General features: G+C 53.4%; 1 protein-coding gene, 1 long non-coding RNA gene and 1 other non-coding gene across 6 annotated transcripts; all 3 read left to right on the forward strand.

Annotated features, from left to right (window-relative positions):
* Nucleotides 1-251: 251 nt before the first annotated feature.
* On the forward strand, nucleotides 252-324 carry TRNAR-CCU (transfer RNA arginine (anticodon CCU)). The gene has a single exon. It is a non-coding gene; the product is annotated as a tRNA-Arg (tRNA).
* Nucleotides 325-10,239: 9,915 nt separating this feature from the next.
* On the forward strand, nucleotides 10,240-13,650 carry LOC132349142 (uncharacterized). 2 transcript variants are annotated; one of them, XR_009497624.1, is made up of 4 exons: nucleotides 10,240-10,659; nucleotides 10,955-11,292; nucleotides 13,218-13,279; nucleotides 13,502-13,650. It is a non-coding gene; the product is annotated as an uncharacterized LOC132349142 (long non-coding RNA). The 2 variants fall into 2 exon arrangements; XR_009497623.1 differs by having other exon boundaries at nucleotides 13,218-13,650.
* Nucleotides 13,651-16,722: 3,072 nt separating this feature from the next.
* ZFAND2A (zinc finger AN1-type containing 2A) lies at nucleotides 16,723-24,868 on the forward strand. 3 transcript variants are annotated; one of them, XM_059897377.1, is made up of 10 exons: nucleotides 16,723-16,946; nucleotides 18,180-18,278; nucleotides 18,739-18,833; nucleotides 20,444-20,575; nucleotides 20,869-20,956; nucleotides 21,349-21,508; nucleotides 22,150-22,325; nucleotides 22,886-23,189; nucleotides 23,873-23,956; nucleotides 24,297-24,868. In XM_059897377.1, exons 2-10 carry the CDS (start codon nucleotides 18,224-18,226, stop codon nucleotides 24,310-24,312), a joined length of 1,110 nt encoding a protein of 369 aa, XP_059753360.1. In that variant the 5' UTR covers nucleotides 16,723-16,946; nucleotides 18,180-18,223; the 3' UTR covers nucleotides 24,313-24,868. The 3 variants fall into 3 exon arrangements, with proteins under 3 accessions (XP_059753360.1, XP_059753361.1, XP_059753362.1); XM_059897378.1 differs by having other exon boundaries at nucleotides 23,038-23,189; XM_059897379.1 differs by lacking the exons at nucleotides 16,723-16,946; nucleotides 18,180-18,278; nucleotides 18,739-18,833 and adding an exon at nucleotides 18,842-19,332.
* Nucleotides 24,869-26,625: the final 1,757 nt, after the last annotated feature.

Raw genomic sequence — 26,625 nt, forward strand, 5'->3', positions numbered from 1 at the left:
GATACAGGACATTATCCATTTGTCAAAACCCATAGAACCGGAAAACACAGAGAGAGAGCTTGAACATAAGCTATGGATTTTAGTTAATAATAGTGTGTCAATATTGATTCATCAATTGTTGCAAATCTACCTCACTGCGGCCAGATGGTAATAATCAGGGAAATTGTGCAGGAGGAGGGGAGTATATGGGAGACCTCTGCTCAAGTTTTCTGGAAACCTAAAACTGTTTTAGAAAATGAAATCTAGGGACTTCCCTGGTGGTCCAGCAGTTAAAACTCTGTGCTCCTAATGCAGGGGGCCCAGGTTCGATCCCTGGTCAGGGAACTAGATCCCACATGCTACAACTAAAGATCCTGCATGCGGCAACTAAGACCCAGTACAGCCAAATAAATAAATAATTAAAAAAAAAAAAAAAGAAAACAAGTCTTCCCTGGTGGCGCAGTGGTTGAGAATCTGCCTGCCAATGCAGGGGACACAGGTTTGAGCCCTGGTGCGGGAAGATCCCACATGCTGCGAAGCAACTAAGCCCATGCGCCACAACTACTGAGCCTGCGCTCTAGAGCCCACGAGCCACAACTACTGAAGCCCGCGTGCTGCAACTACTGAAGCCTGTGCGCCTAGAGCCCATGTTCCACAACAAGAGAAGCCACCGCGATGAGAAGCCCGTGCACCGCAACCAAGAGTGGCCCCCGCTCACCACAACTAGAGAAAGCCCGCGCACAGCAACAAAGACCCAACACAGCCAAAAATAAAATAAATTTGTTTTTTAATTTTAAAAAGAAGAAAATGAAATCTATTAATTAAAAAAGCAACTTTTAACAGTGGTAAAGTGGGAAGGGACACAGGTAGAAGGGATTACACCAGCTGGTGCGCTGTCTCGGGCATCTGGGAGGCATGGGGGAGGGGTCAGCGTAAGGACGCGGGCTCCGGTGGCTGCTGCTGGTTATTCCTGGTGGGGGAAGGTAAGGAGAGGCTGAGGTTGGCTAATCAGCAACTTAGGTGACGTGTGAACCCCCCGGGCTTCTCTGGCAGCCCAAAGAGACCCCACATCTTGCAGGAAGAACTGAGTCAGGCCCAGGACTTAACGATAAGGACAGCAAAGCTCCAGGGGAGTCTGCCTTCTCAGCCCCAGCTGGTCTCCTCTGCCAAGGTCAGGGCCATGACTAGAGGGAGTGCGGCCCTGAAACTTGGGACGGGAACAACTAGGGTGAGGCACCGGAACCTTCAAACCCCAGGCCCCTCTGAATGCTCTGGGCTTGCGTGTGTGGTCCATTCCACCCTACTGAAGGCTAGCAGTCCTCACCTTCCCTCCTGGCCACCAAGCTGAGAAGCAAGTCGCTATATAACCCAGCCGAGGAGGTGCTGGGCCTGGCAAAGAAGAAAGAACTTATGTCCTGAAGGAGCCATAAGACCTAGCCAAGAGATGCCATCAGGATATGCTGGATCAAGGGGCAGAATATCAGTTGGGGCAAGGGAAGGTTTATCAATATGGAAACACTTGCCAGCTCGCAGGATTTAACAGCTGGGGAGACAGTGCTGATGTGCTCCTAGGATGGTTCTTGGAAGCTTGGAAAAGGCAATGACCCACACTGATGGAAACATACATGTCGTAACTGCTGTGGCAATGGTGGAGGAAGGAATCAGAAAACTCAGAGAAGTGGATACGCCTACGTGGCCCTGTTAAGACTTGGGGATTGAAAATCTCATCATGCCAGTGGGTCATCTGGTCTCAGCGAGTAGTCGTTTCCCCAAATATATAACTGTAGGTGCAGAGCTGGTAATTGGAAGAACCCTAACTTTGGTTCCTTGGCATGTGTGGAACTGTCATAGGACAAAAAGCCCAGGAGATGCCCTTGACACTGTAGCGCCCTTGCCAAGATAGTAGATCCAAATAATGATGCATTCCTGGGAGACTGCAGAGATGAGTGCCGTCCTTTGAGATTTAAAGGATAAAGGGGGTGGTTAGCAGTCCTCATTGTGTCCCCATTTAAATAATTATTCTGGGACTTCACTGGTGGTGCAGTGGTTAAGAATCCGCCTGCCAATGCAGGGGTCATGGGTTCGAGCCCTGGTCTGGGAAGATCCCACATGCCGCAGGGCAGCTAAACCCATGCGCCACAACTACTGAGACTGCGCTCTAGAGCCCGCGAGCCACAACTACTGAGCCCGCGTGCCACAGCTACTGAAGCCCGTGCGCCTAGGGCCAGGGCCCGTGCTCCGCAACAAGAGAAGCCACCATAATGAGAAGCCCACGCACTGCACAGAAGAGTAGCCCTCGCTTGCTGCAACTAGAGAAAGCCTGCACACAGCAACGAAGACCCAACGCAGCCAAAAATTAATTAATTAAGAATAATTATTCTGGCCCTACAAAAACAAAATCAATGGTGAAAGCTGGCAGTGGTCTACAGCAAACCTACCTCAGGAGAAGCCCCCAATACAGCTTTGTAACAGACGTGTCTTTGCTGGAGAAGAGTCACTCAGTCTCGGTGCGTGATTTCAGCCATTGTGCTGGTGAATGCATTCTCCTCCGTCCCTGTCTGCAGGGAGGATCACACGTGGTCCACACTCGCGTGGTGAGGACAGCAGCCTGCATCTGAAGTGTGGCACCAGGGCGGTGCTAACTCTCCCATCTTTATAAAGGAGGCCAAGGGGACCTGGGCCAGCAGGACCCTCTGCAGACCATCCCACTGGTCCACTGTATCAAAGGCATCGTGTGACCAGGGCCAGATAAGCAAGAAGTGGCAAGTGTGCTGGAGGCCTTGGCAAGACCCCTGCTCTGCAGAGGGTGGGTGAGAAGCCCTGTGACAATTCAGAGGGTCAGCACAGCAGGGAGATTTTCAGACCTCTCTTAGTCTGGAGCATGTTGAAAAGGCCTTCCAAAGTCAAGTCTTGCACCTGGTTCCAGAGGGAGCATATTTTGTGCTCCTTCGCGTATTGGGGTGACACCAAATGTTGCCAGCTTTGAGGGCCCAGAGCAGCAAAGGGCTGCAGCAGCCCTGCCACTGGAGCTGCACAACCTGGCGGAGCCTAGAGCCCTGGGTATCCGGGGTCAGAAAGGACATCGTCTGGAATTCACGACTCGCCCAATAGGAGAATCCCAGTGCAGACTCCCAGGGTTCTGCAGCGAGGCTGGTTGCGCCCCTGCTTCCACGTCACCTGCAGCAGAGACCCCCGCCAACAGCCCTGACGGAGAGGGGACTTCCCACCAGGGACACACAGCGCCTGCAGCCAGAGCTTCCCTCATGGGATGGATTCTGTGGGATTCTGTGGGACCCAGCAGTGGTCCTTCACAGGGTGGGGGGTCCGCGTGGGACAGGCTCCCGCAGGCTCCAGCGGCCGTGCCTCTCCCCCAGCCCCCACCTGGGGTCACGTGAGGGACCTCTGCGACCCGCTGATGGAGGAAGAAAAGGCTACCCCTTGGGCCACGGACCGGCCGCTCAGTACCAGGTGCAAGTGAACGTGGGTGGCCGCCACGCTCCAGCCCACTCACCGGCGGCCCGGAAAGGTGGGGGGGTCTCCCCGTGGACAGAGCCTCAGGCAGCAGAGCTGGTCATCCAGGTCATGGTCCTCCAGGTGGGGTGAAGAACAGCAGCCCAAGGTGAGACCACCCCTCGGCTCATGGGTGGATGTCAGTGGCGTGGTCTGGTCAGGGTCCTGGAAGGAGAGATTGGAGGCTCATGTCAAGGTCTGAGAAGAGGCACGTGGGCAGACCGCTGCAGGGGGGCATAGACACAGGTCACACGTGGTCCCCCGTGGATGGCATCCACCACAGAGGAGGCCTGATAGCCAGGAGCAGAGCGGCTTGGCCGGCAGGTGGCCCGCGGACGGGGCACGTGGAGCAGGGGTGGGAGGCGTGCGGCCCCCAGCGCGGGCTCCCTCTGCACGGCTGCTCCCCGTGCGGCCCCGACACCACGCCTCCTGCCAGAGGCCGCCCGCTCATCTCTGGGAGGGGGTGGACACGTGTTCCTGGCGGTCTCACCTTTCCTGTGGTAGAGCCTCGGTGCCACTGCTCAAGGGGTTGCAGGCGTTTGAGCCACTGATGCAGGACCCCCCGTAGCACCTAAGAGGAGGGGCCCGTGGCCACCAGGGCACCGCAGGACACACGGGTCCTGTACCGAGGCTCATTGCCCTGAAGCCCCTGCCCTGACAGTGGCAGAATGGCCTGGTAAGTTACCGCTACAATTAGTGTCTGTTTTATAGTTTCAGTTGCTGGCAAAGAAGGACACAGGAGCGCTTTCCAAAGAACCACCCAGGGGTTGCTGGTGCTGCTGGGGCCTTGGTGGGGGGCTGGCAGGGGCTGCTGCCCAGCGGGCTCGCACCTGCTTCCCCTGCCCCCCTTCTGAGCACACGCTTTCACCCGTCCCCCGTTGCTTCTTCCCCTCAGGCAGAATTCTCTAGATCGAATCACAGTGTCATGAAATGGCCAAATCAACGCCGTTCAGCTTGGCATGGGCTTGGCTGTCAGCGACAAAGAGACAGGACGATTCCTGATCTCAAAGGAACAAAGTCTGCGTAAGTAACACTGGGAGTGAACCTGAGTCCCTCTGGGGAAAATGTTGAGGGTCAGGACCTTCCTTCAGATCTCAGACCCATGAAGACTATTTCCCTCCAAGACTGTGACACCCAGGGCAGACGGGCACCACCGGCAGTGGCCACTGACCGCTGGCATCGCCGAGATCTGCTCCAAGAGTCTTGCATGAGAGGAGTGATGCTCTTGGAGGGTCCACATGCTCTCCCTCTGTTCACGCTGCATCCACAATAGTGACCCCTCCTTCCCTGCACCTTTGTCAAAGCCCTACATCCCTCCCCAAGGTCCATCTCATCCCACCACCTCCCAAGGCAGCTCCCTGGACGGCTCCAGCCAGGGACGTGCTCCCCTAGACGTGACATCCTGGTCACTGGTCTCTGTCATGCATCCTCTCTGCACCAGGCGCTGCTTTGGGTTGGACTGTCTTTTTTTTTTTTTTTCTTTTTTATTTAATGTACATGTTTTCACTCTCCATGAAGCTTACAAGCTCAAATCTTATGCTTTTCCCCACCCCCAACAGCACCCACCAAAGTATGTTGTATGAGCAGGTCTTCAGCAGACCCCTGGCTGGGGTGGCCTGAATGTCCCAGCTAGGTTAAAGGGTGATGTGCAGCCCTCCCTTAGGTGTGGCAACCAGAACAAATGACAGCCCTCCTCTTTCTCCAGGCTGCACTGGAGATCAGGTCTCTCTCAATTTCAGACTAATATTTGTGGGAAAAAGAAACAATATTGCAGTCCTAGCCAATATGCATAGATTAAAATAATGAACAAATCTAGCAGACAGCCAGCCAGAGTTATTCCACAGAAACTTCGCTGCTGCCTTCAGAATGGAGCTGCCAGGGCACAGGCAGCTTTAATATTTAATGCAGTGATTTGGGGGTATCAGAGGGGCCAGGCCAGGAAGGGAATGTTGCATTACTGGGAAACCAGGCTGGTTATTACTTATTCAGAACCCACTCAGGAACCAACACAGAGGTGAAGACAAAAAGATGACTTTGCATCATTGCTCTTGGTCCTGGACTTTACCCTGTGTGCTCATGGACTTCAGACCAGGAATCCTGAGACAGTGACTTGTAGTGGCTCAGATTGGAACAACGTTTAAAAATCAAGAACAACACTGTTGATGTGGAAATACCATCAGTGATATAAGGTGAATATTGAAACTGTCAATGAAAAAAATTAATCAGTAGTTGATTTAAGAAATAGAAAATTTTGGGAATTCCCTGGGGGTCCAGTGGTTAGGACTTGGCGCTTTCACTGCCATGGCCCTGGGTTCAATCCCTGGTCAGGGAACTAAGATCCTGCAGCGTGGCCAAAAAAAAAAAAAAGAGAGAGGGAGAGAATGTTATCTCCTAAGGAGGTCTGGTTAATGCAGATGCACAATACACACTAAAGGGGAGGGAGAAGGCCCAAACGGGCAAAGAAAAAATTTTAATTTCTATTGTCTGGCATAAAATATGAATTTTGTTTCATTAATTTCCCCCTATCTACCACTAATCTTTCGATATAAAGCATAGGTGATCAAATGTTTGGTCCCTCGATGATACGGTGGTTGTTTACCTGCCTTGGGTCCATCATGTCCCTTGATGTCAGATCTTAATAGTCCAGTTCTTTCTTTCCTTTTAAGGGGTTGTGCTAGTAAGATGTCTGGCAAGGACTAATGGTCAATTCCAAGTTATCCAGTAGGATTTATGCCAATTTTATCTTGGATGTACATTGTACATGTTCATTAATTTATAGAGAACTATAGATGTGATCAAACTTGACAGTAGGAGTAATGATGTCATTAGTAAAGGTTTAAGCCAAGATCCTCCTAAACCATACCATTTTCCTAGTATTTTTCCTAAACTGGGAAGAGGATCATTCAGAGCAGAAATCTGATTCTTCACGTGTCATAAGAGGAGTTAACAAATATTGCAGCCAAATGCTCATACCATTGGAAAATTCATAGAAAGCAGTGTGTTCACATTAAAGGCAGACTGACAGGGGCTGTTTCCAAGGCTATTTGTAGGTGACCTTGAGCCCAAGGGAAACCTATCGTTCATCTTCCTAACCAACCTGCGTAAAGCCAAGACCATTAACTTGTTCCATAGGTCAACTGGGTCCTGTTAAGCACTATCCAATATTTAACATCTAGTGAAAGAGTATTTATGGCCAAGTTCAGAACGGGTGTCATTAAATTGGCCAGGTAAGAGGGTCTCACATAGTGATATTGGTGGTAATGTTAGCTTGCATGGTGCTAGAGTTTCTTTCTTTTAAAATAAAATTTCATCCAATTAGAGCCTTGGGGAGGAGAAACCCACCAAGGCAACCTGGGAGTACTGGGCATAGGTAATTGGCCACAAACCCAGCAATCGGATTGATTTTTTGAAACTTGCCTATGATTGAGGCCAAGGAAGAAATACATTTGGTTCATAAGGGAAGAGTGTGAGCAATTGTCAAAGTAATTAGCATACGGGCCTGGTCCAGCATCTTGGGTCAGCTGTCTACTTCAGATGTCATCGTCTTCTTGTCCTGGTCTGGTAGTGCTGGTCTTAGTTGAAGTCACATGTCAGAAACAGGAATTGAAGTTCATTCAGGAGAGACCTGATATGGTACTTTCCAACATGGCTGTAAAGAGTCCTTTATCTGATGTCTTTTTCCAGTGAATAATCTCCTGGTTGTCAGTCATGGGGCATCTGATCTTCATCCAAAGACAGATTACTGTGATAAGCTTCAGAAACAAACTTAAGGTGTCTTTTAATAATTCAATCAAATTTTACAATGATATAATGTGACAACAAGGAGTTATCTGGGAAAGTAAGTCCCAGGCAGTAAATACAGACCTCGATTAACAAAACTAGAATTTAATAGCCACTGAAACGTAATCTTTTTCTCTTTGAAATTACCCTCATTTCTACCAAACATAGCCATATTAAGACTAATTTGTTTCCAGAATAAGTCTGGTTAATTGACCACATAGGCTCTTTTAAATTGGCTGTGCTGGAACTTTTCATAAGAAATCTCAGACTGAACTTTTAAAAGGTCTCTCAAGTCCAGAAAAGCCACACCAAGGGCTTGTCGCAGATTCCACCTGTGACATCTATAGATTTGGGTGAATTCCTCTCTTTTTGAGGTCCCCAAATTGCCTTGAGATTCCTGTACCTATTAGGAGGGGGCCTTCCTTATTTACCTAATAAAACTGCTGGGAATCTAAGAGTTTCCAATTTCTGAAGGGATCAGGTAAAGAGAAAAGATAAATGTTTCAATTCTACTTACAAAGGTATAATTCACCAAATTGCTGTAAGTCATAATTACCTTGAGGGGAAGGGTTTCCTTATATCTGGAAAACACAGATTAAAACCCAGTAATATTTCAGACAAAAACCAAAAAATTATAAACATATTCATCAGTTTGATCAGTCCTATGTGACTAATCCTTGATTTTAATCTTCTGTTAACAGTTTTATGAAACCATCAGGTTTTCCATTAGAATTCTTTAATTTATTACCCAGTTCAGCAGTATGATCTGAAAGTTATCATAAACTTGTACTTGTCAAAAAGTCCTTTCTATGAATCTTTTTGAAGATGAAGCTTTTTTTTTCTTTTTCTTTTTTTTTGCAAAAGCATCAGAGTACAACAATAATTGGCTATAATTGTGATCAAGATGTTTTTAGCTGCAGTTACAAAAGTTGTGGAATGTTGAAGTTTCGGGTTAACCTATACAGTTCTCAAGGTGCTTCCATGTCTCCCCCAGTAGTTACGAGGGGAAATACAGTCTCACTTCCCACCAAGTAGAAAGGGCAGCTGCCCTTCCTGCTCGGCTCCAAGATACGGTGACTGGGTGCTTTTTCAACAGGCAGGCTTGCAAAGGAAACAAGTCTTACTATCTGCAGACAGAGGCAGCTTCGTTTTCCACTTTGCACACTGAAATCATTTCAGATTGCCAGAATGTCGTTCAGACAGCTCGGAGGATCCCGAATCCCACCCCGCGACAGCTTCCCCGGCGTCAGCATTTCTGGAAACTAGGAGGTAAGCGTTGGTAACACTGCTAACAGAACTGCAGGTCCCGTCTGGGTTCCCACTTGTCCACTCATGCACGGCGGCCCAGGCTCCCCCGCCTGCCTTCCACGGGCAGCATGTCGAGGAAGCACACAGCCCACAGCAGGGTCTGCAGGGGCTGGGACTGGGCCAAAGACTCCTCGTGGTGGGAAGAGGAGAACTTTGATCCACTCCCATCACATGAGTGACCACCAAATGGAAAGGATGTGATCCCTGAGCAGCCTTGGTTGCTCAATGGACGACTGACTCTGAAAGGAGGTTTAAGAGGTCCTTACAAGGGTGAGTGTTTTGACCCCGCTCTCCACGCTCCATCACTCTTCTCTCTTCTAACATTGTATCTGCATTTCCGCTCATATACAGAACTTTACATGGACAATTGCCACTAAGCAGCCACTCACCCCTTCCTGTTGGGGACTCAATAGGCTCCGAACAAAGGGTTCTGCAGGCTCGCCTTTTCTGACAATACTTGGAGGATATTGGAACTGAAGCCCTTGCACCGGTTTATTATCAAATAATGGAGTAGGCAAGAATCATGTGACCTAGATTCTGGGATAAAAGGGGTCCCATAAGCTAGATAACATCACATCACAAAATTAAGAGTTAGAAAAAGAAAACATTAGGTCATCTCTGCTGCATTCAGCTGCTTCCTGCTCGCTTGGGAACCTGAACGAGTTTATTTTTATTCCATGGGGCTTCTGCTTTCTTAAAAATGTGTTGTGAGGCAAATCATGTATTGCATCTCCTGCAGTTTATCATATAATCACTTTCCAGAATTAAATTCTCTGTCTAGCTGACTTTGTGTCTATGAAATATTTGTGCTCCGCACCGAGTCTAGGGGGTACAGAGGTTGGTTTCTGTTGGCAATTCTATCCACGTAGCAATCTCCCCCTGAGACTCTCAGGTTTCCTAGGAAGATGTCAGGGAGAGGCCAGAGCATCTCCACTGTCCGAGGCCACAGCCCAGGGCCACAGGGGGAGCATGCCCCCCACCCCCGAAGCACGCACTGTTCACTAGGAAACCAGGGCTCCCAGGACAGGCTCCAGTAGGAAAACCGGCCTCATTCGGGCTATACTCATCACTATATCCGTTATGACGCCATAACATGCAGACGTATATGTGGCTACTCAGAATTTGAGAGACACCTGCCTTCCCGGGGAGGCCGTGCCGAGACCTTCCCCGAGGCCTTATGGGAAAGTCTTAAGTCATCAGAGCATCTCTCCCTGGTTTTGCCACCTGACGGCACCTGGTTACCACAGCGAGGTGCGTAAGCGTCACCTGCAAGGGGTTAAAGGGCACAGGAGGCTTGTGGTCTGACCTCAAGAATAGTGTCGAAGGGACTTCCCTGGTGGTCCAGTGGGTAAGGCTCCCGCTCCCAATGCAGGGGGCCTGGGTTCGATCCCTGGTCAGGGAGCTAGATCCCACACGCATGTCACAACTAAGAGCCCGCACGCTGCAGCGAAGATCCCATGCGCCGCAACTAAGACCCAGTGCAGCCAAAATAAATAAATATTAAAAAAAAAAAAAAAGAATAGTGTTGCTGAGAGAGCAGGCGCCCTGTGCCGCCCCCCACCCCGCCCCCGCCCCCACCGCCCCGCAGCCTGGCCTCTGCCTCCGCTACTTTCTGGCGGGTCGTTTCCTCTCAACAGCGATTTCCGTTCCTGCTCCAGGCACGTGGGGGCCTGCACGCCTGGCCCCTGCGGTTGGCCGGGGCCACTGAGCTGCGAGGCTCGCCTGCAGGGGACCTGATGGCCAGTGTGAGGCCCCAGCGCCGTGGCTTCCTTTCTGCCGAAGCAACTAGCGATGAGGCTTCCGACAGCGGCGGCTCCATCCTCCCGGGGCTCCATCCCCCCGGGGCTCCATCCCCCCGGGGCTCCATCCTCCCTCCCGGGGCTCCATCCCCCCGGGGCTCCATCCTCCCTCCTGGGGCTCCATCCTCCCTCCCGGGGCTCCATCCTCCCGGAGTGAGGGCGGCGTGGAGCAGAGCCTGTCTGAGCACTGAGGACGCGAAGCCTGGGCGAGACATAAACCTTGCTGTTTCCGGTGGCGTCTGTTCCGCAGTGTGACCCAGCCTGCCCCGAGAGCTGCACCACCGTAAGCAATGACCTTCCCAAAGGTCATCCATGTCCTTCTGGCCAAACGCCTGGAAGGATCTCCAGCCCCCTGGATTTCAGCCAAGCGTTTGGCGCTTGGTCCCCTCCCCTCCCCCCGAATCTCCCACAGCTTCTTTCTGTTTCCTCTCCCTCCCGTGGCCTACCTGCCACTCGCCTCACACTCAACTCCGGCCATTTCTCACTCTCTTTTCTGGAGACTTTATCCATTGTCTTGGCTTCAAGTCAGATTCCAACTCTAATTCCGTGTTCTCTCTATTCGTACAACTTCTCCACAGCTCAAGGTGACCCGAAGCAGACTTATCTCGTCTCCAAACTGCTACCCTCGGTCACCTCCCTGTTCCTGCCGGCTCCTCTGCTTCCCCAAGCCTGAGACTCGGGGCGCCCTCCTCCTTCCGTCCTCCATGCCCATCAGCCAGGAAGTTCTGCTGAGAATAGACCCCTTTCCTTCCACCTCCTCTGCACGAGTACCCGCAACGGCTCAGGACGAACTAACAGACCTGCGCTCCCCTCTGAGCCTCTCGATACGTCCTGCACTTGAGCCCCGGCCTTGTCTCCCGAACATCAGTCTCACCTGTCGATCTCCTGGACCACGTCCTGCCTTCCTCCCCGTCAGGTGGGGCTCAGGTGTCTCTGTCTGTGTCCGCTTAGCTCGACGTCAAGCACTGAGCCTCCCTCTCCGGTCTTCTCGCCCTCTCCCTGAATCGCCACCTCGCTGCGAACGGTGGATGCGTTCATGATCCCAGCCTCCTGGCCCATCCTTCATCTGTTATCGGCACCATTACGCTGGAGGAAGGTCCTTCCCCACTGTGTGTGATTCTGGTGGGGTGTCTACCAGGGGCGGCAGTGGCCACATCAATTACATGCGATGCAGGAGACTTCGTCTTCTAGTTTTCCTGGCAGAGTCCCCGCGTGTGCCTGTTGTCCCAGCAGAGTCGCCAACAGCGCCCCATTTTCACTCTGAAAAGCGTCTCAGCATCACGTGTTGTCACCTCCCACGTGACCCACGAAAGCACGTCAGCGTCCACCCTAGGACTCTGGCACGGAGGCTGGGAGACGGTCGCTCACTCTGCTGGCGGCTCCGTCCCCACCACACAGAGTGGAGGGGCTTTCAGAGGTGAGGGCGTCCAGGGCCCCATCTGAGTTCCTGGATCCGAGCACATCTCGAGGCCAGGAGCCTATACACTCCCCCTTGGGGAAAGCCTGTTTTGAGGGGGTTCCCGTCACCCGCAGTCAGGAGTCCTGCTGACACAGCTCTGGCTTGGGCAGCCCTCCCCTCCCCAGCCCACCACCCCACCTTCGAGGGCCGGCAGGAGCCCCCCACCCGTGAGCCCTTCCTAGACACTTGGCTTCACTCTTTCAGGCTCGCCCTGGGACACTGTTACTCTGAGTCCCAGTGATGACCGCCTCTGGCCTGCAAGCTCACAAACACAGTGTTCAGACTTAATGCCCCATTGTTTCAGGATGGGGGTCTTTTTTTCCTCCAAGATTGAGACTGTAAGCTCATGGGAAGAGACAGGGACCCAGCTGAATCTTTCTGATATTTTCCTGAGGCCAAACAGGGTGCTGTGCACACAGCGGGCACCCAATAAATATTTGTTGAGGATATGAATTATAAACGTAAGGGTAATATTGACTGTGTGTCCAGGCCGAGGAGAGAGAGTCCTGGGGGAAGCGGGCAGCAGAGAGTCGCCTGTTTAAGCAGCTGGACACGCAGGCGGGCAGGGAACAGGTTTCATCCTTTCTTCAGGCATAATGGCTTCTCCTGCCTGTACCCCACTTCCTTACCATAGACACCATTCTGTCCCCTCTGCTCCTCACCCCACTTCAGCCTGCCGTGTGCCCGTACCTCTGGGGCCGCTCTAAAGGCAACAGTGACCAACGTGTGACCGACGTGTCACAAAACACAGACACGCAGGCTTCCCTCTGTCTCCCGGCAGCAGGAGGCAGGTGACCCATGCTCCCTCCCAGGTTCTCTCTCCTCCCTCGGCTTCCACAAGGCCTTCCTCTCATTCCCGGTCAGCTAGGCCTGCGCATCTTTCTCTGATCTTGAAACGCTGGATTTTGCTAAGGTGGACCCTCTCCTCCACGGGTGTCCTTTCCCGAGGCAATCTCGGCACTTATGCATTTAATTGCCACCTTTATGCTGTCGATTTCCAACGTTGTTTCTCCAGACCAGACCTCTTCTCTGACTTCCACTCATGTATCCATGTGCTTATTTGCCAACTTCCCCCTTTTGTCCCATAGCAGATACCGATACATCCTAAATTGAAACATTTTTTTCCAAGTGTTAGTAAGAATGCTTTGGCTACAAAAAAATTGTCTCAGGTTACAAGAAGTCCAGAGGCAGGGAAACTGATGGTCAGCTCAACAATGTAATCAACGACCCAGGTTCTCTCCACCTTTCTGCGCTGCCGTCTCTGTTTGACTTGATCCTTAAGCTTTGCCCTTCGTGTTAACGAGAAGGCCACTATTTTCAAGCGTCACAAAAAATCCTTCTAGAAGAGGGCTATGTCCTAATGGATGTCTCTCTTTTACTAGGAAAGAAATCTTCTCCCAGAAGCCCCTCTCCCTGGACCACATGCTGATGCCCTGCCTACAAGGTGAGCAGTGAAGGTGGGTAAGGCTTCTGTGTTTCCATGGTTTCCATGGTGACTGTCATCTCTGTCACCTGGACTGCAGCCGCAGCCTCTTACCTGCTCGCCCAGCTTCTGCTCCGGCCTCTCCCCCATCTGCCTGTCTGCCACAAACTGCGGATGAACACGTTTTAAAGTACAATGTGTGCAGCCGGTATAACGTCAATGTGTTTTCTCTTCTCCATCAAGACTAGGCCCTGGGACTTCCCTGGTGGCGCAGTGGTTCAGACTACACGCTCCCAATGCGGGGGGCTTGGGTTCAATCCCTGGTCAGGGAACTAGATCCCACATGCATGCTGCAACTAAGAATTCGCACGCCACAACTAAGGAGCCCGCGAGCCGCAACTAAAGACCCAGTGCAACCAAATAAATAAATAAATAAATATTTTTTAAAACACAAAAAAGGCTAGGCCCTGCAGTGACACTCATGGCTCCACGGAAGGGTCCGTCTAGACCAAAGAAATCGTTGCTCAGATTTGAGTTTTAAACCTAAACTTTTAAGAGCTCATAGCAAGCCTTAGTCTTAGAAGCAAGGCTTTTAAGGGAGAGGAAAGGGAACCATGAACCAAAGTTTGTGAGATTCACCCTTAGAGCAAGAAACCCAAGGCGATGATGTGAGAGAAATGCCCCGCAGCATAAGGAGAACATTACTTGCAGGCCTGGGGAGAGATCTGACGGGCTTTGAAAGGGAAGACGCCAAGCTTGTCATGCTGCCTGGGTCCCTGAGAAGGGACCCCGGCTCATCCTGCAGCCCTCAGATGTGGGACTTGCAATGATAAACAACCTGGGCTTGGAGGGGGTGCTCTGAAGGCGTGGGGCCCCCACCTGTACCTCTGGGAGAGGCACGCGCCTTCTCTGTGCCAGCACAGGGAGAGTGCGGTGGATGGTGCCTGGGGTGCCGCCAGGCAGGGAGAGGGCCTCAGCTGGTGCCCCAGAGCCGCAGTCCCCGCACACAAGCTAGAGGAGCTCCCCAGCCCCGCGTGCCCTGGCGTGGAGGGCGGAGAGGGTCACTGAACCTGAAACCGGGGGTCAGGACAGTGCACGTGATAAGCTTGGGATGAGAGGTCACGACGGAAGTCCTGACACGGGCAGCAGGTGCTGGCATCTGACCAAAGGCTGTGGACAGGTCATCACCCGCAGAGGCCAGAGCCTCCACCCTTCACTGCCACGGGGTTACATGGGCATCTCCAAGCCCAGGCGCCACGGGGGGAGACGGGAACGAGGGATTGTAGGAAGAAGGCTTGAAATGACTGCGGTTTGAGCTGGACAGTGACCGAGGTCACCAAAGCAACCGGATCTGAACAGACCGGTGACGGGACGGGGCCCGTGTCTGCCGGCGGCAGGCGTCTGGGGCTCCAAAGGAAAGTGGAGCTCAACTTTAGAAAACTGAGAAAGTTGCAATTATTTTTCGTTCAGCTGTGTAAAGTATGTGTACTTTATACATATTGTCTCCTGCCCACCCCTCAAGGTCATGCTTAAAACTTTTCAGCAATACCCCTTTGCACTCAAAATAAAGCCCCGAATCTTTTTCATGACGCTCTGGGTCCTACGACCTGGCACCTGGCTGCGTCTCCGTCCCCACCCCTGGCCGGTGGAGGTAGCAGAGGGGAGTTAGGAATGTGGACTTGGGGTGGGGTTTGAATCCTGGCTCCTCTTGGGCGTGTCCCTTGTCACCTCTGTGCCTCAGTCTCCTCGCAGGTAAAACAGGGGTCACAACAGTGAGCCGTTGGTGAAGGGCATTGTGATCTCTTGATAGAGAATCATGTGTCTGGACACGCGCTCTGGCCTCTTCTCTCAAGTAGAACTTCTTGAGGTTTGCTAACTAAGGCTCCGAGGTCTGCCTCCCCTCCTGTCCCCCGGGTCACAGTAGTACAAGGTCCTTCCTCCCCTTTATCGTGATGTGGTAAATTACTTAGGTGGATGGTGGTCACCTAACTTACTGAGATGCTTTTGGCATCTCTCTTTGTATGAAGGCAGATGTTCAGTTAATGACAAAAACACTGCATTTAAAAATTCTGACTTGATGGTGTTTTGTTCTCACGACAGTTTGGTGTGGTCTTGGCTGGATCAGGACCAGGAACAGCAGAGGTGGGCCAAGTGCTCGCCTGTTACACCCCCAGGGTATCCACTCTCACATCTTCTCCTGACCTTCCCTGATGCTGGGTGTGAATTCTGGTTCTTCGGGTTAAAGTCAGGGTTAAAAAATAAATGGGGAAGGCAAATCATTCCCTTATAGTGGAATGCCAACTAATAAATGTAGAGGAAATGATGGAAATTTTTAAAAGCACTGTTTGGCAATGATCATAGTGATCCAGGCAGAAGCGACAGATGGAGTCAAGGTGGTCAGAGGTTCATGAAGAATAACACAATGGTGGAATCTCGGAATCTCTCCCTACAAGATACTAGTTAATTCACAAATGAAAAAGTGGAGAAACTTATCAAACATCGGGATGACGATGTCGTCAAGATTAACGTCACCCACTCTAGGAGGGGTTGCAATCCTGTGCCGGCGATGAGCGCAGTACCATTTCTGTGATGTAACCACCAAGAAAGTATGACCTGAGCCTGCTCCTGAGGAAACGTGGATGTACCCTGCCTGAGAGTCACGTTATATGAATGAAAGTCTGTGATCTTTAATAAAAGCTGTCGGGGACAGGAAGACAATGAACGGGTAATTGGTGACGGGCTCCTGGAGCACAGAGGAAAGAGGCATCGACGACACGGTTGGCAGAAACCTAAATGGGGTCTGCGGGTCGGACCTTAACATAGCGTCACCACTGATTTCCGGGCTGGGTGGCTGGAGTGGCCACGTAGGAAACACACGCGGGAGTATTGGGGGCGGGGGGGGGGGTGATGGGGCATCATGTCCACACCACGCTCTCACGTGGTCCAGAACAAGGGTAAGGAAAATGCGCACATACACGTACACACACACGGTCGATCCTTCATGGCTGTGGTTTCCACATTTGTGAACTTGCCCACAAGCTAAAGTTCATCTGTAACTGCAAAATCAGTGCCTGTGTGCGTGAGCCGGCTGGACGCACTTCCGGCGGAGCCTTGCGCCGGGTACTGGCCGCCCGCGCCCCAACCTCCGTGGCGCCCAGCGCGGGGTACCCTCCCTCCGCACCCCGCCCTGCCCGCCCTGACTCAGCGCCCCTCTCCGGGTGCCGGCCCAGTGCGCCTGCGCAGAGCCGCCTCACCGTGACTCCTCAGCCCGAGAAGCCGCCGGACTGTTCGAGAAGAGGCGAGGAGTGGGCGGGCCGACGGGACCGCGGCAGGCGCGATTGGTCGGTCTAGCGGTGACGTCCAGGGGCGCGCCGGGAATGCCTGGCCGCGGAGGGCGCGATTGGTCGGCTCGGCGGTGACGTCATCGGGGGCGCGCCGGAGACGCCCGGACAGCGGGGGGGGGGGGGCTCTCTGACCCGGCGGCTGTGAATAAATGGCCGGGAGGTCCGGGCGGCGCGATGCTGGGCTCTCCCGCGGACTCGGACCGGCCTCGGCCGTCGCTCGGATCCTGTTTTCTTCGTCTCTTTGGCCTTGTCCCCCGCGGCTGACCGCGGACAGGGAGACAGCTCTTGGTCTCTGCCACCTTCCGCTCCCCTCTGCGGCTGCCCAGGCCTCCGACGAGGGCCAGGTACGGGGCCGGCCTGGGGGTGCCGGGCGGGGGTCGGACGGGGCCGCGAACCTCGGACGGGCAGGGTGTTAGTGTCCTAGCAGAACGGGGCTCTCACACCGCGGCTGCGGCGCCGAGAGCGCGACCACGTCGGGATTGAGTTCGGCGTCTCGTCGGTCCTCGATCGATTGATTTCCGAACGTCCGCTTGGCGTTGCTGATCCAGGATGGGCAGACCTGACCTGGGCCCTGCGCTTCGCGGAACCGAGAGTAGGGAACGAAGCTGCAGTGGGGAGCCGAGCGAGTGGGTCCTGGGAAAGGAATTACAGAGCAGAGGAAACGGGATTTGGGTGGGGCCAGGTGAGGGTGTTAGGAAAGGCCCTGAGTGACGCTTTAAACCGGGCCCTGAGGGCGTGAGCGGATGTCAGCTGTGGCCAGAGTATCCCAGGCACCCGGAACGCTCCCGGGAGCGGGAGAGCTGATGGGCAGGTCCGGAAGAGGCTCTGGGGACGTGAATTCTGGGAGGGACAAGAGTTTTGAGAGGTTTGGTGGGTGCCGGATCACGGAGGGGAGGGACCCTGTGAGGCGTGCCGTGGACTTCAGTTTTCTCTCAAGTGCAGTGACATCACTGTTTGTCCACCTGTTTTCCGCTGGTGAGTTAACGACTTCCCCTTCCCCTTCCCCTGGTCAACTCCCGGTTGATTGTCAGTAAGGAATAAATTCTGAGTAAAACTCAATGCATAAGGGAGTTAAAGAGAGCAACAGGGGACTGAGTCGAATGTCCCCGGGAGAGTGTAGTTAAGTAACGTGATTTAGCACCTGGTAACAGAGTTTTGTTTGTCAAGTATATTCAGTAGATGAAATTGCGATTTAAAGTTCACCGAGGCTGTAACTTTGCCTAGTAGCTGTGTAATTGAATATGGGACGTCCCTGTCAATATGAGTCAAAATATGGATTAATGAAAACTTAAATTCGGGTTGAGCTTGATAAACTAGGAATTAAAAGAACTGAAAAACAATCTGTCTCCTAAGGGGGTTGATTCTGAAGGAGCTTGTACTTACGCTAAAACTCCCATTTTCTCTTTGCTGAAAGACAAGAATTTGTGACACTTAGGCCCCTGCGGGAGCCCAGATGACTTGGGCGTTTAATGCTCCTTGCGGTGTTTGTTTACTTATATCAGCTGTGCGATATAAACCCTGGTGACTGAAATTCAGACCATCCTTGCTTTCCTCCTAATTATTTCTAATTCTTGCAGGTGACATTTCACTCTGTCATCTGTGTTTTGGACATTTTCTCATAATGGAGTTCCCTGATTTGGGGAAGCATTGTTCAGAAAAAACTTGCAAGCAGCTAGGTAAGCACTTCTAAGAGAACATTAACAGAAAATGGGTGTCTTGTCATCTATTTGGGAGAAGAACTGGCCATTGTCTTCATTAGCTGTTGTTCTCTGGGCCTTGGCCTTTCTGGCTTTTCAGTAATGAGATGCTGGCCTGAGGTTTTGGTTCTGTACAGCTAGGTACAAGGCTGGCTGCCAGCACCGAGTGGATTTAAATGCTCTGCTTAGATACGTGGTACCACGTGAGGTGGGATCTCTTGGGAAAGGATAGCTATACCGGTTCTTCAGTGTTGCTGGCGTTGTCAAAGTCATGGCCCCCAAGTTTTTTCTCATGTGGTACCTCGAGGATGTATTTGAGAGGCATAATATGAACTCAGCAAAGGTAAATACCTGTTTAATATGATCTATGATTCTTCTGTTCTAGTCTTTAAAACACTTTACTGTTTTTTGTGTGTTTTTTGTTCTTTTTGTTTTTTAGATTTTCTTCCGTTAGAATGTGATGCATGTAAACAAGATTTCTGTAAAGATCATTTTACCTACGCTGCACATAAATGTCACTTTGCATTCAAGAAGGTAATTGGTCATGCTTCATTCTAAAGATTCTCATCCTCACTTCCCAAAGCTGCGCTGCCCGAGATAGTGGACACTAGCCACGTGTAGATAAAACTTAATTAAAATTAAATAAATCTTAAAAGTCCTGTTTCTCAGTGACGCCAGCCACGTTTCAGGTGTTCAGGAGCCGTGTGTAGACAGAGCAGATGTGGAGCTTTTCCATCGTTGCAGGAAGCTCTGGACGGCACAGCTCTAAAGCAACAGATTATCTTCCTGGAATCAAATTGTTGTATCTAAACCTTCAGAGCTTACTTTACGTGTTAAAACACTTAGTTCCTTTTATTCGACACACAGGGAAAAACAGCTCTGTCTTCATGGGGCACAAGAAACGCAGGGCAGCGCTTGATGGGGCCTTGAATCTGGGAAGAATTGTAAATGCTTGCTTATCTGGGTACCTTTGCAGCCTTGGCGTCCTCCCTAGGTGATTCAGACAGTTCGTGGTGGAAGCCGGAAGATGGCTGTAAGGAAACAGACTTGCCTAAGTCCAGAGGTTTAAGACCTTGGTTATTGACTTTTCAGGTGGTCCCAGCCTGAACTCACTTTGTTTTGGGTGCTTCAGGGAGCATTTTCGTGAGCTCTTCAGTCAGCACTCTGCTGCTTCCCCAGGGTGGCAGTTAGAAATGCGGGTGACAGTGCTACACCCTTTGACCGGTGTCGGCTGGGGTCTGGCCCTTTGCTGGTTCATGGGGGCGGGGGAGGGTGACTCATGTTCACCCGGCACCGGTGACCAGGCCAAACTACCTGGTCTGTTGCCTTGACCTTCCTGTGTCTCTGGATGGGGAGAGTCTGCCTAGAGGTGACTGAATGATGCTTTATTTCTTAACTTGGCCAACTTGCCAGCTGCAGGAGCACCCCTGGGTGGCTTTCCAGCTCAGTTCCCAGACAGCTGGCATCGCAATTCTGTGATTACCTGTTACTCGCTCACATGTCACCTCAGTGTTCTTGAGCTAAATTAGCTCAGCTCCTGCCCTGGCCCAGAGGGATTTTAACCGTGCTGGGCGTTCCCTCCGGAGCCCCCCCCAGTGCTGGGCTTGGATGGTGGTTCTGAGCCTGAGAGCTCAGCCTGGCCGCGTGCGCCCTTGAGCTAGTCTCCCTGCGTGGGCACGGCGGAAGCTGCAGGGCGCGTCAGGAAGGCCCCTGGCAGGCGAAGGAGCTGAGGCTCTGCACGGCTGGAGGGTTTTCCTGGCAGCCCGACCCTCGAGGTGACTGGGCAGCTTCGCTGCTCACTACCCGGTGCTGGACAGATGGCCCTGCTGCCCTGAGCCTGTCCTTCTGGATTGGTTCACCAGCTTCCGTCCTGGGCTGCGCTCGCCCTCTGTCTCAGGGTCGTTTCTGCGGGTGGTTAATAGTCTGTTTCTTCAGTTCTCCTGGGTTCCACTTACGGCAACTGCCTTCCAGCCCTGGGGGTGCCTTGCTGCCGACCCCCGTGCTAACCACGCTCTGCTCTCGTGGGGCTCGGACGTCAGTGTCTGTACTCTGCTTGCTTGTAAGTGTGCTGTACCGCCGTGCCTTTGTGTGTATGCGTGAGTTTTGATTGTCTGAATCTGGAATATCATATTTGTTATTTTTAGGATGTTCAGGTCCCAGTGTGCCCACTTTGTAACAGCCCTGTCCCAGTAAAAAAGGACGAGATCCCAGATGCGGTGGTCGGTGCGCACATGGATGGAGGCTGTAAACGTCACCCTGGGAGGAAGAAAGAGGCGGTGAGGGCGGAGTCTGCGTGAGCCGCCGGGGGCTGCTTTCTCCCCAGGGGAAAGAAGGCCAATTACCCAACCAGGCTAATTAGTTTTCATAGTTTTGGTACAAAATAAAACCCTAACAATTGATCGGTGTTTTCCTGGGTTGTGAACAGCATGGGTTTTTACAGTTATATAAACATATTTTCTAAATATTAGGGTCTGTGTTAGGATTTGCTTTCATTACAGGAATTCCTCCCAAGATGGAAAGTGAATGTGGTTTTCTAGAATCATTCTGTTAGTGTGTGGTTTTTCCTAAGCTCCGCCTGGGAAATGTCAAGGATGTAAAGTCAGACATGGGCGTTCCTGCTTCGGCGGTGTCGGTGCTCGTTCTGAAGTCCCGCGTCTGTGCGTTTGGAGTCAGGAGCGGCCGCCCGCTCCACTGGGGCGTCTGCCTCCCCCACGGGCCTGAGCTCCAGCTCGCGTTTGTCTCGTTCGCCCTGGGGTGGTGGGAGATGCCCGTCCCACGGCGCGCTGCCCGCCGGGCTCCAGCACCGCGGCTGCGGCTCTCCTGGGCGTTCGCTGGCGTCGGTGCTTTTCCCGCTTCCGCTGCTGTTCAGGGAGTTCCCGCGAGGGCCCGGCTGTCCTCCTTGTCCCCGCGTGTGGCAGCTTCCGCCTGGCGACCCTTCCAGACCGGGAGTCGCCGTCTCCTCTGGGCTCCCGCTCCTTGGGGCTGGACCTCCCGGGCCGGCCTCCGTTTTCCCCTCAAGTTCCCTTTTCTCTGTGTGACCCACGTGCAGGTGGTCTTTCCCACGTCGTGGTCAGTCGTGCCCACGCGCCAGGTCCGCAGCTGACCGCGCGCGTGCGCCTCCCAGCCATGCGGCCTCCGCCCGGTCCCGCGTCACCCGCGCTGCCTCTGCTGCTGTCGATTTCTGAGCCTTCGGGGATTCCGTGTCACAGGTACGCTGCTGCTTGACCCTCCCTGCCGGCTCACGGTTCAGCCTTTTCGTGTCTGCTGAGTCCGTGACTGCTCGCCCGTGTGCTTTTCCTGAAACCCCGTGGCTGTTTCGGGCTTCCCTGGCGGTCCGGGGGTTAGGACTCCGCGCTTCCACTGCAGGGGGCTCTGTCCCTGGTCAGGGAACTAAGATCCCGCGTGCCGCGTGGCACAGGCGAAAAAAAAAAAGAAATTTAAAATCTTGTGGCTGTTTTCTTTTTATCTTTTGCCCTTTGGGGTTCATCCTTTTTCAGAACATCTCTTTGTGGTCACGTTTATAGAACTTCAGGTGGAGTCGGAGCCGCCACCTGTGGTCACTTCTCCATCCTCAACCAGAGTCCAAGGAGACTCGGGTTGGACATGGCCCTTGGTAGATGGCCCGTGGCAGCTGGTGCACTCCTCGGACTGGAGCCTCTTGGAGCCCCGCACGCGTCCCCAGGCCCAGCCCAGCACTGCACGCTCTCTGGGGCCTCCGGGTTTATTTGGGTGGTTTCCCTAGGATGCGGGGTGCGCCGCCCCCTGCTGTCTTGGCCTTTAGAGCTTATCTCCAGGGCACTGGCTTCTGACCACCTTACCTCACGGCTTCTGTATGTTACACTAAATACAGAACAAATGCAATTATGACAAATTACCTGGAACAGGAGAGGGTGAAGTCTGTCCCTGAGCTTCTGTCCCAGACCCTCTGGCTGGAGCCCCCCGACCCCTTCCCGGCCCCATCTCCTCCAGCCCGTTCCTGCTGCCCACGCTTGCCGCGCCGTGCCTCCGAGCCTTCCGGAAGCTTTGGTAAAACCCTGTGCCTTCGCTCCGACCACGGCCCCGCCCATGTGCCCCTTCCCCCCCCCCCCCCGCCCCCCAGGTGACCAGGTCCTCCTCCCTCCCGGCTCCACCCTCACTCCCCACCTTGCGCTGCCCCTCCTCGTCTCCCGGCCCGCTGGCACCTGCACTGTTGCCACGCCCTCGGGTCACTCGCCCTTCTTGGCCAGAGGGCTGCCCCCAGGCTGCCGGCCCCCCTCCTCCCTGACATTGTCACCCGCACAGAGTCGGAAGTGCCTGGGAGTTTATATCACCCCGAAGACCCCGCAGTAACTAACGGCTGTGCCAGCTCCCCTGCCCCTGACGGGACACAGCCTGCGCCAGCTCCCTCTAGGGCTGTGCGTGACGCCTCGTGCCCGGCCTCCTTCCCTCCCGTGTCCCCGTCCCCCGCCCCCCCGTCTTGTTTCTTTTCCTGGGAGTACCCCCCAAGCATCTCGCATGAGACCCCAACTTAAAATGCCGCTTTAGTATTTACCACTTGTTAAAACCTTTCTGTCTCCTAAACTAGTATTTCCTTGTTTACCTGACAGAGAGACGCCTCAGTGAAACCCCGGCGCCTTCATTCTGTTTAGCTAAGGACCGTTTCCAGTTTAAGTGCCGATGCTCTTACGGGGGGGCGGGGCTGGTTGAATGGTTGCTCGGCGAGGCTGCCGGAACACTGAAGCAACTTGTCCGTTCTCAGATTTTCTCGCGCCGCTGCTCGAAAGAGGGCTGCAGGCGGAAGGAGATGCTGTGGGTGGCTCGCGCCGAGCGTCGCGGCGCCGTCTGCGTTCAGCACAGACACCCTCGGGACCACGGCTGCGCCCGCGGGGGCCCCCCTGCCGGCACGGCCGGGTGAGGAGAGGCCCGGCTCGGCCTGCCTGCGCTTGCGACGACCCGGACCCGTGTGGCACGCTCAGCTCTCGGTGTTGACCATTCGCTGTAGGGGTTTGGGGGAATGTGATCTTAATTAAAAGTGGATTCCAAATTGAAGCCGATTCTAGTCGTTGTTTGCTGGGACTGCAGTTCTGGAGCCAGAAGTGCCCGCTCACCGCGCGGGGCCACGGGGAGGGTCTCCCCCGGCCTCCCCCTCGCCGAGGGTGCTTCCCGTAGGCACGGGGTCCTCTGGCTTGTGGACGCGTCACCCTGGCCTTTCACCTTCCTGCGGCGTTCTCCCTGTGCACGGTGCTGTCCAAGTGTCCCCTTTGCATAAGGGCACTGGTCTGTGGGGTCGGCGCATGGCGAGCTCACCCTCCCTCCAAATAGGTCCTGGGTGTCGACTCCACCCCACCTTCTGATGGGGGCAGTTCAGCCCCTTCACCGGTTATTAACAGGGAGAACCTTCCTCGGGTCGGTGGACGCGTCTGCCCCCACCTTCCGTGGGTAGAAATGGAAGCCCGAGTCACCTGTCACTTCCACTCGGCTGTTTCTCATGGTGTCTGTGCCCGAGCCGGGCTGGGGGGTGACCTCGTCCCTGCGTGCGTGGCTCTCGGCACCGGGAGGGGTTGGCTGAGCACTGACCTGACCCTTCTGCACAGGTGCTTGGCGGCAAGGGCCTCAGATGCCGGGCCGTCGGGGGCTTCACGCGAGGGGCCGGGCGGCTGGCTGGCTCGGCGCTTCAGGTACTGGTGCGGGGGGCACGCGGTGTTGCTGCCGTTGTGTCAGGCGGGGCGGTTCTCTGTCCCGCCGGTGAGTGCCGAGCGGTCATGGTGCAGCTCACGACTGGCCACCTGGAGCTCCGCGCTCCGTCACGGCCGGACGGGGTGGAGGGGGGCGTGCGCCCGACCTTGGGCTTCGTCAGCCCTGGGTGCGCACGCAGGTCCCTCCAGCACAGGGTGACGAGAGTGACACTTTATAGCTGCTTTCTGAAGCACTGTGTTTGGCGAATGTCTTTTATACGATCACCCGCTTCTGGTTAATCAAGACAAACCTAAGAACATAAGCTGTTTTCTTCTCTTTCAGGTGGAGAGTAAAGTGACGACGTGACTGTGTTCAAACTGGCCTCTTTCCGAACGTGATTTGCACTTTGTGGACACTTTTATGCTCTAGCACTTGCACACTTCCCACCGCGAGCAGCTCTGCCCTGAGCTGAGCCGGTCAGGGGCTTCTGTCCCTTAACCTCTGTCCCTTAGACCACCGACAGTGGATCTCAGTGTGTCTTCCTCACGTGGCTTGTGTGGTGATCAGCCATCTGAGCCCAGGCACGGGGGCGGGACTACACCTTCCCTGTTAGGGGTCCTTGTCCGGAGGTGGCCCCCAGCCCACCACTCCTGTTCCACTGAGAGAACAGCCTGTGACCCTCTGACTGCAGGCATTGGGGTGACACCGAGGGCTTTGGGGCCTGTCAGGAGAGCCGTCCTCTCCCGGGACCTCAGGGAACCGGAGGAAGAGAGATACCATCCCAGTCGTAACCCGGGGCATCCAGCCGTGCGTTCCAGACGGCCCGCTGCTCGCGGATTGACAAAAATCCAGGCAGTTACTCTTTCTTTTCTGGTTTCATAGCCTCAAACTATAATGGTTGTGACCAGCTAGAGGGGTGGGATAGGGAGGGTGGGAGGGAGATGCAAGAGGGAGGGGGTATGGGGATGTATGTATACGTATAGCTGATTCACTTTGTTGTGTGGCAGCAACTAACACAGCGTTGTAAAGCAATCATACTCCCATAACCATGTTAAATATATATATATATATAATGGTTGGGGGGTGTGTATTCAGTTCCCATTCCACAGGTGGGTTATCCAGCTCTTTCTACGCCCTGTCCTGTCAGTGGCGTTAGATCTGGACCCGTGGTTCTCCAGCTGCGCCAGAATCGCGCGGGGCCCTGTTAGAGCAGTGCCACCGCCCCCCACCCCACCCCACCCCAGCGGAGTTCCTGACGCTGTGGGTCTGGGGACTACGTGGACGGAGCACTTTGTGTGGTCCAGGTCCAGTGCAGCGGTCACTGGCCACTGGGGAGCACGTGAAGCCAGCGTCCAGCGTAGCCGCAGAGCTGTTACCTTCATTCAGTTATTAGGAAACAGTGTTGAGTATGTCAAGAACGTGAATATGTGAATCTGGTTTTTCAGCTGTAAATTTTATAAAATCTAAATACAGATCAGGTCTTTCTCATGTTAGGTTAATGTCCAAATTGAGACACTGGGTTTTGAAGTCAATGCCAAAAAAAAAAGTGAAATATCTCATTGTTAACAATATTTACAGGTCGAAACAGTATTTTGGATATGATGGATTAAATAAACATTAAATTGAGTTTTACCTGGTTTTGTTTTGTTTTTTAATTTGTGGCTACTAGAAATTTTAAAAGTAGGTAGGCGGGGCTCACGTCATACTTCATTTTAGCGCCATTCTTGATCATCCAAACTAAAGGACAAAAGACGTGCACATTTTATCAGGAATTATCAACTTAGGAGTCCACTTGTGTTTCTTAACTGTGATTGGAGTATTTAAGTGTATTTAAGAGCTTTCTGAGAAGTTAGTATTTTCCTTAAGGACCTGTGTGAACAGACACTTAAGTGGCGCAGAGGGTGAAAGGTCAGGAAAGCAGTCAAGGTCACAGGCATCCTTACGGCTGCGTGGTCTCCCAGGACCTGGGCGTGTCATCGTTCGTCTGCCCGGCTGCTCAGAGAGGGTTTCCTGGACGGCCTTGCTGTGCCGGAGGGGACGTGTTTCAGAGTTTGGTGGAAGGTGCCAAGTTGCCATCCAGAAAGTCACGCCAGCTTCCTCTCCATCAGTTTCCCCACACCCTCATCAGCTGTTTCATTGGCTTAGTTTTTTCTTAATGTGATGAAAACATGGTGTCACCTTGCTTTAAAAGGGTACGTCTTACATTAGTAAAGTTAAGCATTTTCTGAGAATTGCCCATTCGAGCAGTTTAAGGGCGTCAGTGGGCGTGGCTGAGGGACGGGGAAGCCACAAGTGTATTTTAAATTTTCGTAGAAAGTGCTAACATGAGGAGAAAGTTCAGAGAATTCCTTTGAGTGTCACAAGTTTGCATGCATTTTTGAGAGAAGGCTTGGCAGGAAGTCGTGTGGTTTGTGGTCACCCGTTGGGCGGGAAGGGCTCACTTCCTTGCTGCTGGGGCGCTTCAGTGGAAACGTTTGCAAGACGTGGGATGATGAGGTCGTTGCTTGGCTGCTTGATGAGTGACCTTGAGCACGTTGTGTAACCTTGGCTGCAGTTTCTGCACCTACAAATGGCAGCCTCAGGTGGGACGGGGCGAGGCTGGCACTCTGACAGGTGCCCCGAGGCACAGGGCTCTCCAGGTGTGCAGGCTCTGTCTGGGCCTCGGTGCCCG

Source organism: Balaenoptera ricei, chromosome 15 (assembly GCF_028023285.1).
Source record: "Balaenoptera ricei isolate mBalRic1 chromosome 15, mBalRic1.hap2, whole genome shotgun sequence".
Classification (NCBI taxonomy): domain Eukaryota; kingdom Metazoa; phylum Chordata; class Mammalia; order Artiodactyla; family Balaenopteridae; genus Balaenoptera; species Balaenoptera ricei.